At 38.7% G+C, this 15565-nt stretch overlaps 1 protein-coding gene across 3 annotated transcripts in view; it reads left to right on the plus strand.

Annotated features, from left to right (window-relative positions):
• TRPM6 (transient receptor potential cation channel subfamily M member 6) overlaps positions 1-15565 on the plus strand; it is an 87318-nt gene that overhangs the window by 2171 nt on the left and 69582 nt on the right. For 2 of the 3 annotated variants that reach the window (XM_070480345.1, XM_070480346.1), the window contains exons 2-9: positions 1646-1770; positions 4068-4239; positions 6668-6836; positions 8125-8248; positions 10556-10628; positions 10747-10847; positions 13908-14042; positions 15142-15195. In XM_070480345.1, the coding sequence (XP_070336446.1) occupies positions 1646-1770; positions 4068-4239; positions 6668-6836; positions 8125-8248; positions 10556-10628; positions 10747-10847; positions 13908-14042; positions 15142-15195 (953 nt within the window). Of the gene's footprint in view, positions 1-1645; positions 1771-4067; positions 4240-6667; positions 6841-8124; positions 8249-10555; positions 10629-10746; positions 10848-13907; positions 14043-15141; positions 15196-15565 lie in introns of those variants that run through there. The other variant, XM_070480347.1, reaches the window with a different exon arrangement.

Genomic DNA, 15565 nt, shown 5'->3' on the forward strand with positions numbered 1-15565 from the left:
TCTGACAGACTAAATATTTATTTTTACAAGTCACAAAGTCACTCCGTAGCTTTCCAGCTTCCCTTTACTTCTCTCTATTTCTACTTGGGATGTTCTAGCCAGTGTTCCCTATTAAGTTCTGCCCATCCTTTAGGATCTGCATTAGATGCTAACATACCCAGGAGGCATTCGCTATCTCAGCTCACTTTTGTTGCTTAATTTCTGTGGCCTTTATTGGCTGTAGCACCTGTGGCATGTGTGTGTGCTGTCAGGATGAGTCCTGATGATGAGGTAGAGGCCAGGGCCTATACATTTGTCTAAGAAGTGAGCAACAGGTACTAAGGTAAAAAATAATTTCTTTTGACTAAAAAGTAATGAAGAAAGCAAGTGGTTGAAAAAACAAAGAAAAAATAAAACCAAGGGATTTCGAGCCTGTCACTAATGCGTAACCTCTGGTACTATTGTTTCACATTCTTAAAAGAAAGTGAAGGTTGCAGAGTTCTAAGTCCAGTGTGTAGTACTTATTTTATTTCCAGTAAAAAAAAAAAAAAAGGTGGGTGGGGAAGTTCATAGAGTTCAGGAAAAGGTGAATTTGGGCATAATTTTTTTTTCTTTGAATAACTAACTGTGTCACATGCTTTACTTACTTCCTTTTTAAAATTTAATATTTTAGGCTAGGGTCAATTAAGGAATGCAAATATAATAGTGTGAAAACTATTGAAATAGCTCATATGGACAAAAGATATGAGATATATTTGGAGCTTCCTTAAACAATAACCAGGGTCTGACTTGATTCAAGCACAGATCCTTAGGGCCTGACTACACAAGAAGTGGTCCCTGGACCAGTAACATCAGAATCACCGAGGAGCTTGATGGTAACCCAGATATTAGGCTCCCCAGATCAGTGGGCTAAGAAGCTGCATTTTGATAACATCCCCAGATGTCCGATTGGGTTTTATGGAGTCGTAGCAGGTAATATGTATTAAGATCACATGTGGGCTGCTGAAAAACGGTCACCACTCCAGATGATTCTTAAAACTGAAAGTTGCTCAGTCATGTCTGACTCTTTGTGAGCCCATGGTAATCCATGCCAAACCTAGGTATCTGAATCTCTGTTGGTTCTGATGTGTGTTCTATGGTCCAGAACCCCAGTTTTAGAAGATGACTGGGAAAAGTGCAAAAGATAGGCTGGAGGGGAGCATACCAGAGAAGAAAATGATTTAAGTGCTATGCTTCAGATGCATACAATATGCAGGGGTTTTGCTTTTTTTTTTTTTCCTGTGCTAATAACACATACAGAGTCAGATTCCACATAGAAAGAGTAAATGGTGTAATGTAGTGTTTGCGATTAAAAGGCAGGTTAAGCCAATCTCAAAAGGCTACATAGTGCATAATTCCAACTATATGACATTCTGGAAGAGGCAAAACTATAGAGACGATAAAAAGATCAGTGGTTATCAAGGACTAGGGAGAAAGAGGGATGAATAGACAGAGTACTGAGGATTTTGAGGACAGTGAAACTATTATGTTTGTAATTCCTCTGTGCCAGCAACTTTCCCTGGTAACAGTCTTTTGCATATACTTGTCTATTATTCTCTTTCTGGCAGTCACAGTGTTTTGTATGATTTGTGAGTTAAAGTTTGACTTACAACCTGGTTGTTCATAGGCGTGTCCAAACATGTTGGGGATGCCCTGAAAGCCCATTCCTCGCAGTCCTTGAGAAAAATCTGGACAGTTGGAATCCCTCCTTGGGGTGTCATTGAAAACCGGAAAGATCTTATCGGAAGAGATGTAAGTAGATAATTCTTTCACAGCAAAAGAAAATAAACATATATCCACTTGCCAGCTTAACCTTATATCTGGATACCTGTAGACGTCTTGAGTGTAATATGCCCCAAACCAACTCCTGACTTCATGCTGCCTCTCTTACCCTGTCTTAGAAAGTGACAATCTCACCCTGCAGTTGCTTAGGCCCCAAACCCTGCACTAACCCTGAAATGACCTCTGCTCATGCCTCAAACCTAATCCCCTGGATAATTCTAATAGCTTTCCCAACTCTCATCTGTGGCTTCCCAGGTGGCGCTAGAGATAGAGAACCTCCCTGCCAATCCATGCAGGAGACATAAGAGACAGGGGTTCAATCCTTGGGTTGGGAAGATCCCCTGGAGGAGGAAATGGCAACCCACTCCAGTATTCTTGCCTGGAGAATCCCTATGAACAGAGGAGCCTAGCAGGCTACAGCCCATAGTGTCACAAAGAGTCAGACTTAGTGACTTAGCACGCACTATATATAAAATAGATAACTGGTGAGAAACTGCTGGATAGCACAGGGAACTCTACTCATTGCTCTGTAGTGATCTAAAAGGGAAGGCAAGCTAAGGAAGAGGGAATATGTGTATATAGCTGATTCACTTGCTATATGGCAGAAACTAGCCCAACATTCTAAAGCTACTGTACTCCAATAAAAACCAAAAACACAAAACAACTATATCTTGAAAAAAAAAAAAAAGTTCCTCATTGCCTTCCAGAAAGATGGTAATAATTTCCATTCCTAACAACAGGGTATGAGGATGCCCATTTTTCTGTACCATTCCTGGCTTCAGAAGATATTCTGGCTTTTTAGAAAACATTGCTTTCCTGATAGGTATAAATTAATACCTAGTTGTTCTTAAGTACATTTCTCTAATTACTAATGAGGTTCAACATCTTTTCATGTGGTTTCTGGACACCTTTACGCACTGTTAAAAATGTTGAAAGACCTTTTATAATTCATTATAGCATTTTTGTTTACTATGTATGCTGCATTTCCCAGATTTTAATTTGTATTATTTATGAAATCTTTCCATATATTTAAAAATGTGTTAAATCTATCAATCATTTTCTTTTTGGTTTCTAGCCTCAGTGTCATGCTTAGGAATTGTAAAGGTAACTTTTAAAGACTAATGTTTTAACACTTATGGTACTTTTTACATCCATTATTTCTTTAACACCTCACAGCAACCCTCTACTATAGGAATTGTTAGTATCACTTACACATGAGGAAAATGAGCCTGAGAAAGGAGGTGGGTATTACCCAGATTTAAAATTAAAAAGTAGAAGAGTCTAGCCTTACACTTGGACTCTTAGACTCTGAACACAGTTGCCCCTCCCTGTTTGTGGATTCTGCATCTGAAGAGTCAACCAACACTGGATCCCCAGGATTCAACCAACCACGGATCCAGGGGATATGAAAGCTGACTGTATTATGCCATTTTATATGAGAGATCTGAGCATCCGTGGACTGTAGTATCCCTGAGTAGTCCTGGAACTACCCCCCCACGGATTCCAAATGACTGTACTGTGCTTTCCTCTCTAGAAACAAATAGGAATTGGAGTAGCTTATGGAAGAATCAGTAAATATTAATAAGGGGCTTCAGTAGTAGCTCAGATGGTAAAGAATCTGCCTGCAATGCAGGAGACCCAGGTTTGATCCCTGGCTCAGGAAGATCTCCTGGAGAAGGGAATGGCAACCCCCTCTAGTATTCTTGCCTGGTGAATTCCATGGGTCTGGGTAATTTATATTGAATGTGAATACATCTCCATTTACTCTTCACTTCATTTGGAATACTAGAAATATAGATCAGTGTCCAAATATTATTCTGATAATCTATTAAAAGGCATAGCTTCTGAATACTGATGTGTTCTGTGTATCAGTGCAGATCCTTGAACTGTTTTTTCAATGATCTGAGACAAAGTAAGTAGAGAAATTGAAAATAAATATTTGAAGCATTTTTAGCAATGTAACAGTGCTGTGACTCCAAGCATATGCTAAGTGTTCTCATGTTGCTGTGTGTGAGTGTCGTTGAACTTGTGTCACCAGTCTGATGTAGCACAAACTGCAGACTTGTCATGCACTGCATACCCATCCAGAGAAAAATAAAAAGTAAAGGAACTCAGATTGAGTCGTCACTGCAGATAGCCTGAGAGGCACTGCTCTTAGTCGCTAGTAGTACTTTTTGGCATGGACCGGAACTCTGTAGTGCACAAACAGGCCTTTGGAGCAGTCGGGCCAGGAAGGAACTCTGACCCTTGTTCTCACTATCTTGCAGGTAGTGTGCCTGTACCAGACTCTGGGAAACCCCCTCAGCAAGCTCACAACACTCAACTGCATGCACTCCCACTTTATCCTGTCTGATGATGGTACTGTGGGAAAGTATGGCAATGAAATGAAGCTCAGGAGGGACCTGGAAAGGTACCTCTCTCTGCAGAAGATACACAGTTGTGAGTACCCACGGGGGCTCAGCTGACAGGTCCCGTCTAGGGGCACTGCTGCGGAGAGGTCCAGCTGGGCTTCTGGTAGTCCTTGGTAAACCCTTGATATTGAGAGAGAGCATTTATCCAAAAAAAAAGGCTGACTCATAAAGTTGCTGTAGAAATCCTTGGGTTCATCCATATGAAATGTGGCCAATGCAGTTCTTGTGCTGTAGGTCTCTGTGGATGGAAAGCACAGGATTGGGTGACTCTGCATGTCTTCATAATCCAAGTCTTGGAGAAGCGCGCCCTTTCCTGGGATGCCTATCCTAGGAGGTTTTCATCTGGAGCTACAATATTGTATTCTTGCTTAAACTGGGAGCCAGGAGTAGAGGCAGCTCTCTCATGAGATTTATAAGCAAGAACTTCACAGTTGTTTTCCTTTTATAACAAATTTAATTAGTTGTATCAGTAAGATTCTTTTTGTAGAAAACAATAATAAATATATTTATTTTTGTGGAGATTAGTTATTGCTTCAAGAAAGATGTACCTAACTGAAATTGAATTATTTTCCTCTCTCCTGCGAAATACCCTTACTGATTTCTTTTTCTGAGATCAAAGTGTTATATACTCTCATATTCAGATAAAGAAAGAAAACATAGAAGGAAGGCATAGCCCTCTGTAATCTTACTACCAAAAATAACCATTGTTAACTTTTTCATCTGTATGATTTCAGAAGAACATATCCCTTCTGATATGGAAGGCTATCCCTTTCTTCTCCAAATAAAAACCTAGAATTTGAATTTAGTTTTTATGAGATGATGTTACTAGAAGATTATGCCTATCAATTAGCACATCTTAGGTCTGATTTTTAGCGACAAGGAGAAAGTAATAAGGAGGTGGAATTATGTAGAAAAGGAAAGGAAGTAAAATATTAAAACAATGGGCTGAGAGTCCCACTCCTATCACTTGTGGAGTCAGGACAAGGTGCATATGGAAGCCCACATACTGTTTGTTTAAATAGTTAAAAGTTTTAAATCAAGCTAACAAACACAAATAACAAGATTAAAAACATAATAAAAATAATGTTTAATCCTTGTACCTTTGCATATATAGCTGGAAGGCCAGGTTTGAGGTCTTCTGGATTCTGAGGAGTACAAAAGCCAAATCATGGAGGTGAAGCAGAACCAGCACCTTGGTCCCTGGTTTACAGGTCACTCTCTGCTTCTCTTCCTACCTTTGGCTCAATTTCATAATGTCTGGGCCTGACATAGACGTCACCTAGACACCCCAATCTATATGTCCAAGCCCTACTCCCACCAAATCCTCTTGCTTTGACAAGTACATCCCTGGGGCAGAGGCTCAAGCAGCCCCTGGAAGCAAGAATTTTGGGGTCTAGTACAGTCCAGTGTAGGACAGGGAGCACAGGCTTCCCTGGAACCTTGACCCTGTAGACGCCTCACTGTGAGGGGAAGGGCTTGGCCAGAGGAGGGCACCGCAGAACATGGAGCCCAGAGTGAAGTCCTCCATTGCTCAGGTGTGGGCCTGGTGTTGCCCGCCAGTTTTCCTTCTTTTGGGAAAAAAAAATTTTATTTAAATATTAAATATATCAATACATGTGTGATGTAAAAGTTAAACCAAACAAGAAGCCTACCAACAGTCAACATTTCCCCCAATCTTCCCCGCCCTTCACTATTAATAGTTTGATATATATCATCTCAAAGTTTTCTGGTTATTTATGTAAATATAAAAACATGTTGTACATATAGGTATGTGCATATGTATATATAAAATATATACCTATATATATGGTTTTAAAATTTTAAATAGGGCTTTAAATAGGATCATACTGGACATATCAATCTGTAACTTTTGTTTGCTTAATATCTTTAAAAAGAATGACTCCACACTCTTTCCTTTCTCTGTTGTCCTTACTTTAATAAAGCAATATGTAGTCTGACAAGAAAGTCAACTAGTGAAAAATGGAATACGTTGAAATATAAAAGTCTTTGAGGTTTACCCATCCCATTCTGCTCTTAGAAATAACCACTATTAACAGTTGATTGAATTGTCAACAGCTTGATCATTTTTTTGAGGTGAGTGATGGATACATCGGGATCCATTTATATGATTCTGTTTTCTTTGACATATATTTGAAAAGTTCCACAATAAAAAGTTAATTTCTTGAAGACTACTACTTATTATTATTTTATAATTACCGAAAGCCTTTTAGATACCTTTTTAACTTGGAGAAAATACTCTAACCATATTTGTGGCTACTTTCATTTAAAGTCCAAGTTTCTGACTTGGCCTTGAACTAAGTAAACCCGAGTCAAAGAAGAGAATGGCTAGTTCCAGTAAGGAATATACGCGGTAATTGAAAGACTTGTGTCTGGGAATTGGCATTGCAAATAGCGTTCCTTTGTAACGACTTGATGCTGTTTGTCATCTGAAACAGGCTCTGGACAAGGCGTGCCCGTGGTGGGGCTGGTGGTGGAAGGTGGTCCCAATGTCATCCTCTCGGTGTGGGAGACTGTGAAAGACAAAGACCCAGTGGTGGTGTGCGAAGGCACAGGCAGGGCTGCTGACCTCCTGGCCTTCACCCACAAACACTTAGCAGATGAAGGGTGAGTTGTTGAGTCTTCGTTTATAAAACTCTGCTGACTCGTTCTTCTTCCTAAGCTCTGCCTTCATGTGGGATGGATATCCTTAGAGGATAGGGACCGGAATTCTCTGGATATCTTGGAGGATGGGTTGAGACTGGAATTCATTTTTCAGTGATTTTTGTATTTATTAAAGCAACACCAAAATGCCCTCCAGTGATGCAAGTTGCTATTTCTTTAGCTGTAGAATGGCTTGCATCTACAAAGGACTTTGAACCTTGCCTGAGCTTAGGCAAAAACATTTCCAGGGGGAGTGAAGAAGAAGACCACTGTGGTGGTCACTTTTGAATTCAATTGCTATTAGTAAATATAGCAGAAATTAGAGAAATCAACATCCTGATATTTTTGTAGTATATGTTGTACTTGAAAAGTGAAAGTGAAGTCACTCAGTCTTGTCTGACTTTTTGTGACCCCATAGACTGTAGCCTGCCATAGACTGTAGCTTACCATTGACTGTAGCCTACAGGCTTCTCCATCCATCGGATTTTCCAGGCAAGAGTACTGGAGTGGGTTGCCATTTCCGTCTCCAGGGGATCTTCTCGACCCAGCGATCGAACTCTGGTCTCCCGCATTGCAGGCAGACGCTTTACCCTCTGAGCCACCAGGGAAGCCCTATGTTGTACTTAGCTGAGGTTTTAATTCTCTCTTCTTTTCAAGATGGGAGTTTTCCCTTAAGCCATCCCTAAACCCAGCGTGATTCTTCCAATTTCAAAAGCACGGTATTTCTGCCGCATGAGTAAATACAGGGCCTCGGAACTGAAATGTTGACCCCACTCATTTGCTTAAAAAACAGTCATTTACTTTAAGCTATAACTGTTTTCTGATGACTTTTCCCTTACAGCTTCTCTCCCCTTTCAACCCCACTTCCACCCTCTACCCTCTTCCTCTTCAGTTATACCTCTCTCTTTCCTAAAGTTACCCTAGACAAGTGATTCTTACACGATTTGGAGTGTCAGATTCTTTAAGGATACCACGCCCATAATTTCTGGAGATTCACAGTCCCTTGGATTTCTGTCAGCTCAAAAACCTGCCCCAAATGCTGTCTTTGCAGAAGCATGGCCTGTGAGTCCATCCTTGTTTTAATGTTCAGCCTTCTCCTCATGCCTCCTCCCATTCATTCGTCTCTTGACACAAATGTCCATAGACACCTCCATCACGTGGACGGACACAGTGATGTTACACTTGTGCTGATGTTTTTGGCTTGTTCCCTCTCTCGATTGTGTCAAGTCACGGCCATTTCTCTCTCTCCCAGGACCCTGCGTCCTCAGGTGAAGGAGGAGATCATCTGCATGATGCAAAACACCTTCAACTTTAGTCTTAAGCAGTCCAAGCACCTTTTCCAAATTCTGATGGAGTGTATGGTGCACAGGGATTCTGTGAGTATGATGAGTTGATGACTTGACCAACTTAAAAAGCGCTAATGTTCAACACGGGGCTTCCCTGATGGCTTAGAGCTAAAGAGTCTGCCTGCGGTGCCGGAGACACAGGAGACCCGGGTTCGATTCCTGGGCTGGGAAGATCCCCTGGAGGCGGGCATGGCAGCCCACTCCAGTGTTCTTGCCTGGAGAATCCTGTGGACGGAGGGGCCTGGGGCACTACAGTCCATGGGGTCACAAAGAATCAGATATGACTGAGCTTCTACACATGAGCACTAGTGAATGTTCAACAATTGTGACATTTATTTTCACGATTTTTTTCATTTCTAACTTGGTTGTATATAGTGCTACAGAACTTGACTTTTAACTTGACTTTTTGTTCCCTCCTTCTCTGGAACCATGCTTCAGATTCCTAATGGTACCTGGGAAAAAGAACTTAGATAATATAACAGTATTACAGGAAAGTGATTGAATTTAGTGTAAATGTGAATATTTACATAGTGTACATATTTAAATAGTGTACCTGTGAATATTTTCAGAGGGTAAAGAACAGCTTCTTGCCTTAAATAAACTCAAGGTTGCTGGCTTAGATGGCTGTTTCTCAGAATCCTCAATGTATCCTGCTGGAATCACTGGGGATACACTGGGTACTGAAAATGTGAGAATATACTCTCAGCTGGGAGATGGAGGCCACAAACTATGGACTATGAACATGATACAGACTCAGGAGATTTTAATCTTTTAGGGAATTTTGGTCAAAATTTTTTATGAGTGACTTGGATGACAGATAGCTGACAGTTACATTAGATATGCAGATATGTCATGATTCACAGTGATCTTTCTAGAATTTGAAGGGTGGACCAAATTATACAAGACTTTGGTAATATTAAAGCACTTGGCCTCAGAAAACCAGTCAAGCAAGTTCAGTCTAGACTAGGCATGGCTAAACAGATGTGAAAGCACTTTGGGATTTTAGCTCACCTAATAATAACAAAAATAGCAACTGTCTACAGTTAGCAGTGTGCTTTCAATATATGTGTTTCTTTTCCCAATAATTGTTTTTTTACATGAAATATCCCCATGGGTGAGTTCAGTATGGCAGTGATTGCTTATTTCAGTTTCAGAGATAATGAACTAAAGACTAGAGACTTTACATTGTTCACCCAGAGTCATGCAGTTATGAAATAGTAGAACTGAAATTGGGGCTCAGGGTTGAAATCTTGTGTATGATCTACCGCATTTTATATTCCCCACAATGTCAGTAGGTAAAGAAAAGGACATGTTAAAGGGATCTCCCTTATACTTGCCTCTTCCTGTCATCAAGGAGAGTAACCGGGGAGTGGTGTAATAATCAAGAAGAAACAAGAGGAGGCAGCTAAGAGTTTACACATGAGTGAAATTAGGTCCTGAACTCCTATACAGTTGAGGGTTGATTTTAGTCATGGACATGGAGAGGCTGTTAGGTAGAGAGGCTCTTAGTGTGAATTGTAGAAGCATAGTTTTTCTGTCTTTATGAGACCTCAGAGATTAGTTAGTGAGTTCCTCTCTTCTTGTGGGTGAGGAACTCAAGATGCAGTGGCTTTATAATATTTACCCAAGACTGACTAGTTAGTGACATATCTCAGACTGGATCTTGCCAGTCTTGTTGGCTCCCTATTGTTGAACAGCTCCCTCTACTATATATTTTCATTTGGAAAGACAGATTACATTCGTTAACACGAGAAGGCCTATTATAATCATAAAAATGTCCTTATTTGTGTTAAAAAAAAAATGAGTCACATGCCAGGGTACACTGGAGACTGTGACATAGTACAGGTTTTCTGTGCTATCCATTGTACCTGCTCACTGGGTGTGTTACAAGCGCCTCATTTATCTTATGACAAGTCCTTGAATATTCATTTCTCATTGAGAAGCAAAAGCCTTCATTTCTAAAGCTAGGTGACTAGAAGGCTCTCACTTTGTATCCTTTCAAAATGAGGAATAGTTTGCTTTACATGAGGAATTGACACTGGGTTTCCATTATAGCATATGAATAGTAAATTAATGGAGTAATGTTCTTTCATGCATGTTTCCTCTGAGATACTTGGAATTTTTCAGTTATTTTTCATCCCCTGCATGTGCACAACTGCATTACCCTACTGAAAAGTTTTCCCTCTTATTAGTGAAAAAAAGAATTGTTTAAACTGTGTGATTTTTGACATTAATGAAGAATGTTTCACTTAATTCATTAGTGCAAAAGCAAATTTTTGAAAGCATTTCTTTGCTAGTTCTCAAAATGTATGGGTTTCTGTTTTTCAACTGTTACAGATTACCATCTTTGATGCTGATTCTGAGGAGTCACAGGACCTTGATTTAGCAATCCTAACAGCTCTGTTAAAGGGTGAGTGTCTCAATAAGGTTATACTTGTTCTTCCTTCCCTCTTTTCACACACATGGCACTTTGTGCTTTTTATGTTGATATTGTAAACAGAATATGTTATCCCTTTCTTTTATCCTAGGCACAAATTTATCAGCATCAGAACAATTGAATCTGGCAATGGCTTGGGACAGAATGGACATTGCCAAGAAACATATTCTAATTTATGGACAACATTGGAAGGTATAATGAAAATGAAGTTATTTTGAAGAAACGTGTTGTATGTTGGTTTGTTAGGGAGTGACCAAAGAGAAAACTGGAGGAAAGATAGGTTGTTTCGGGGAGGGGGGTAGCATCTCTGATGCTGGGTACACATGATCGCTAAGACATTTCTTTCGTCTACTTTGCCTTCTTGAAGACATTTTTTTTCTATGAATCTGCAGCCTAATTGAAGTTGACAAAAGACATTGGGGGAAAGGCAGATGAAAGGGTTTTTTATTCACTTTTTGAATGGGCAGATTTTTATACTGTTATTTCAAACTTAAAGTGTATCTTATTTTTTTGCCTTCAAATATAATGCATACTGACAGTAGAAATTAGTGAAAACAGAGAAAAATAGAAAGAAGAAAGATTATCCATAGTGCTAATGCTAATCACTATTAACATTTCATTTTAAAAAATTGTAGCTGTGACCATATCACAGGTCTGTTATTTTGGGGTTTAACTAATCCATGCACATTGTTTAAAATGTCAAATGGTACTAAAAAGCTACCAAAAATACAGCAATTCTCTACCCTGCAAACCACAAGAGCCAAAAACTGAAAATTTTTGGACTGCTCTGACATTTATAAATCTCCATATCTCTAAATAATGTCATATTGTTGTTTTCTGATTCCTTTTAATATTTTATTTTGTTAAACTTTGTTTTTTTTTAATTTATTTTTAACTGAAGGATAATTGCTTTACAATATTGGTTTCATTTCTTCCGTACATCAACATGAATTAGCTTAATTCATGTACATATGAATTATGTGTGTATGTCCCCTCCCTGTTGAACTTCCCTCCTACCTCCTACCCTTTCCCACCCATCTAGATTGTTACAGAGCCCTGGTTTGAGTTCTCCGAGTTATAATTTTTTTAAACTTTAAAAAATTGTATTTATTTATTTGGCTGCACTGGGTCTTAATTGCAGCATGTGGGAACTTTAGTTGAGGCATGCAGTTTCTTAGTTGTGGCACGTGGGATCTAGTTCCCTGAGCAGGGGTTGAATCTGGGCCCCCTGCATTGGGAGCAAGGAGTCTAGCCATTGGCCCACCAGAGAAGTCCCTCTGATTAACTTTAAGACCTGCTAACCCTTCTGTCTGTGGCCCTCACTGCTGCCATCTGGACTGGGTGCCTGCTCTTCCTGGCGCTGAGCGGTCATTCTTCGTTGTCTTGGAGATGCCCTTCTTGGTTAGAACACCCATCTTCTGTATCCCCTGTTTTCTTCTTTCTTGGTTTACTCCTTATTTGATCTTTTCTGAGAAAGGGAATATGGGAGATAAAAATATTGAGGCCTCATACGTTTGGATATATTTTAGTTCAAGATGAGACTAATTTTCCCAGTGAATTTTGAATGCTTAGCTTCTAGCACCCAGCAGTGACTGTTGAGAAGTAAAAATCTTTCTGTTTTTTGACCCTTTGTGACCATTACTTTCTTCTCTGGGCTTAAAAAGAAATCTTCCTGCATTTCAATGTCCGAGATTTCACAAGGATGTGTGTGTGTTGTTATAACTTTATATCCATTACAGTGGACACTTGCTTTCAACTTGGCACTTCCGGGTTTCCATTCTGGGGAGCTTCCTCTCCTGTTTTCTCTGTTTTCTTTCAGGAACTTTATCATTTAAAAGTTAAATCTATGAACGCCTCCTCTAATCTTATCTTTTCCTCTTCTCTTCTATATCTTTTCTTCAGTATATTCCTTGAAGTTTAATTTTCCATGCCTCGTATGTAGCTTTTTGTTTCTGGTGCTTCTGTGCTCAGGTTGCTTAGTTGAGTCTGACGCTTTGTGGCTCCATGAACTGTAGTTTGCCAGTTTCCTCTGTCCATGGAATTCTCCAGGCAAGAATACTGGAGTGGGTTGCCATTCTCTAGGGAATCTGCCCCACCTGGGGATCGAACCTGTGTCTCTTGCATCTTCTGCGTTGGCAGGCAGATTCTTTACAACTAGTGCCACCTTGTTTCTGGTAGCATGTTATTAATTTCTAAGGGTAAATTTGTTGTCTTTTTAAAAATAGCATCCTGTATATATTTTCTTTTGTTTTTTTTTTTTTGGAGGCTATTTATGATCATTTTTTTGAAGTTTTCTTCTTCCTTTATTGTCTGATTCTTCCTAGTTGATGTTTTTTGGTCTGTTTGGCCTGTACTCTTTTTTAAGAGTAAACGAAAGGAAGATCATTAGAAATTCCGAGCCTGTAGATTTGAGCTTCACAATAGGGTGATCTGGCTGCCATTTGTTGGGAGACTTGCAGTGCTAGCATATTCATATATTTTCCTCTTGCATTCATCACTATCAGAAAGAAATCCTCCAGTCTCCTGCTTAGAAGGTATAGCCTTGTTGTTATTGTTAGGGAAGTCAGTAGGGGAAGATGAGTGAAAAGGTCCCAGTGTTAGCAATTTATGCTGCCAAAATTCTATTGCATAGATTGTTTGGTTCTTCGCTCTTTTTCCAGTTTCTGGGGACTTCCATTTTCTGGTTTCCTGGGAACTGCTAAGTGAATTAACATTTGGCCATCTGCTTTCCAACTTCTGAAATATTTCACTTTTGACCTCCTTGTTCTTGTGGATTCTGTTTTTTTCCCTAAAACCTTTACTATAATTTTAGTGAAGTTTTAGGTGGGATTAAAAGTAAATGCATGTTTAATTTGCCGTTATACCCAGAAATCAGGTATAGTTTAAAAGGGAACATGCCAGGTTACCAAAAAAAAAAAAAAAAAAAAAAAATAGAAGGAGAAGAGAGAAAGAAAAGAAGAGACCTTGGATTTTTATTAGAATTGTATTAACTTTAAACATTAATTCGGGAAACATTGAGATCTTTACCATAGTCAGTCTTTTCATCCAAGAACACATTTATTCAAAAGGTCTTTTAGGTCTTTGGTTTACTTTTTGTTATTTCCTCACTTAGGTCCTGAACATTTCTTAGTAAGATTGTGTTTTATGATAATTTTTGTCTGTATAGTTTTGAGTTCAAATACATGTAACTCTTTAGTTATTTCTGCTTTCTTAATTGTTTCTGTATCTCTTTTTTATCTCTCCCCTCTGAAGCCTGGCTCTCTGGAACAAGCAATGTTAGATGCCTTGGTGATGGATCGAGTTGATTTTGTGAAACTCTTAATAGAGTATGGAGTGAACCTCCATCGCTTTCTTACCATCTCCCGACTGGAAGAGCTCTATAATACAGTGAGTATTGGAACAATTTATCAGTTACTGCCTTAAGATTACTTATTAATTAGCCACACTTAGCTTCAACTGTATCTTGAATGTTCAAGTTTCCTTCAGTGCTTATGTACAAAGATAGGTTATAAAGAGACAGACTTTTCAACCAAAGAAGAAACATTCTTAGCAAATCCTAGGACCATTTCTGCATTTCCCACTTTAAATAATTATACAGAATAGAAGCATAAACTAATTTCAGAAATAGGATATAATAACCCCATAATTAAAGCCAAAGATGGGAATAAGAACAAATTGCTTGTATTGAGTAATAGAGCACTTCAATCTAGGGGCACTGTTAAAATTTTGTTCCTGCAATTTTCCTGTACAAACCTTTTATTGAAACTAGACTGGCTTACTCCTTATAAAAAGACATGAGTACTCAAGTCAAGCACCCTTCCTGAGGTGTTCTTCCTTGCCTTTGGATCTTACCCTTTCTTTAAAGCCCTGTCTTCTTGATCACGCCATAGTCTTTTGATCTCTATAGATCTTCTTGATCACTCCATAGATCACTCCAAATCACTTCATAATAATACAGAGTATTTGCCATTGTTTTGAATATACTCTTCATATTGTTGGGTTTTTTTAGTGTAAGTACCACACTCTTATATTAAGTTGTAAAAATTCTGTGAAGAAAGTACTTATATTCTTTGTTGAATCCCTCAGTAACTTGAATGAATGTAGCCAGTGCTCAACCAGTATTTGCTGATGCAAATACAAATGTAATTGTGTGATGGAATTTGTAATTGGGTGATTTATAAATAATAAAAGATAGTTATAGATTTTTAAAATTTGTTTCTGCCTCTTGTCATGAGGTTAATTAAGGCCTTCCTTACTACCTAGGTATATACATTGTGTGCTGAAAAATATTTCAGTCTAATTACATCTTCTCTTGGGAAATACCTTCCTTAGAATTAATTTGGCTTAAGCTTCATTAATAAAGGTGTTGAAGAAAATTTTCAGTATTCTGGATCATTTATACATTATTTATACATTCTGAAATAAAGGTATTTTATTTCTCCCCAACACATGGTAATTAAAATTCTTCCTTTTTTCTTTATTACAGAAACAAGGACCAACCAATATGCTCTTGCATCATCTTGTCCAAGATGTAAAACAGGTAACCTAATTATGAAGGTGTGCAAATTTCTTCTTGTGTTGTCTTAGCTTTGTGGTGAAGTGTTGCCAAATTTTGCTTTGTAAAAAATAGTGTTGGATTTTCTAGTGAATTACCTATCCTCTTTGACTCTGAACAGTTGTGACTCTGAACAGTTTTAACCAAACCACACTCAGAATTTTTCCTGTAATTTACTTTGTGTTTCAAAAGATTTGACCCACCAAGTTAGTGGCATGAGCAAATAATTATTTCCTCTTATAAAACATGAATTGTAGACATAGAAACTTCCAGGCAGAATTTCAGCTTAGCATGATATAACAATATTGCCAGTGATGATAATAATACCTGTTGAAAATGAAACTTTCTGGTGTGT

Source organism: Odocoileus virginianus, chromosome 18, assembly GCF_023699985.2.
Source record: "Odocoileus virginianus isolate 20LAN1187 ecotype Illinois chromosome 18, Ovbor_1.2, whole genome shotgun sequence".
In the NCBI taxonomy this organism is placed as follows: domain Eukaryota; kingdom Metazoa; phylum Chordata; class Mammalia; order Artiodactyla; family Cervidae; genus Odocoileus; species Odocoileus virginianus.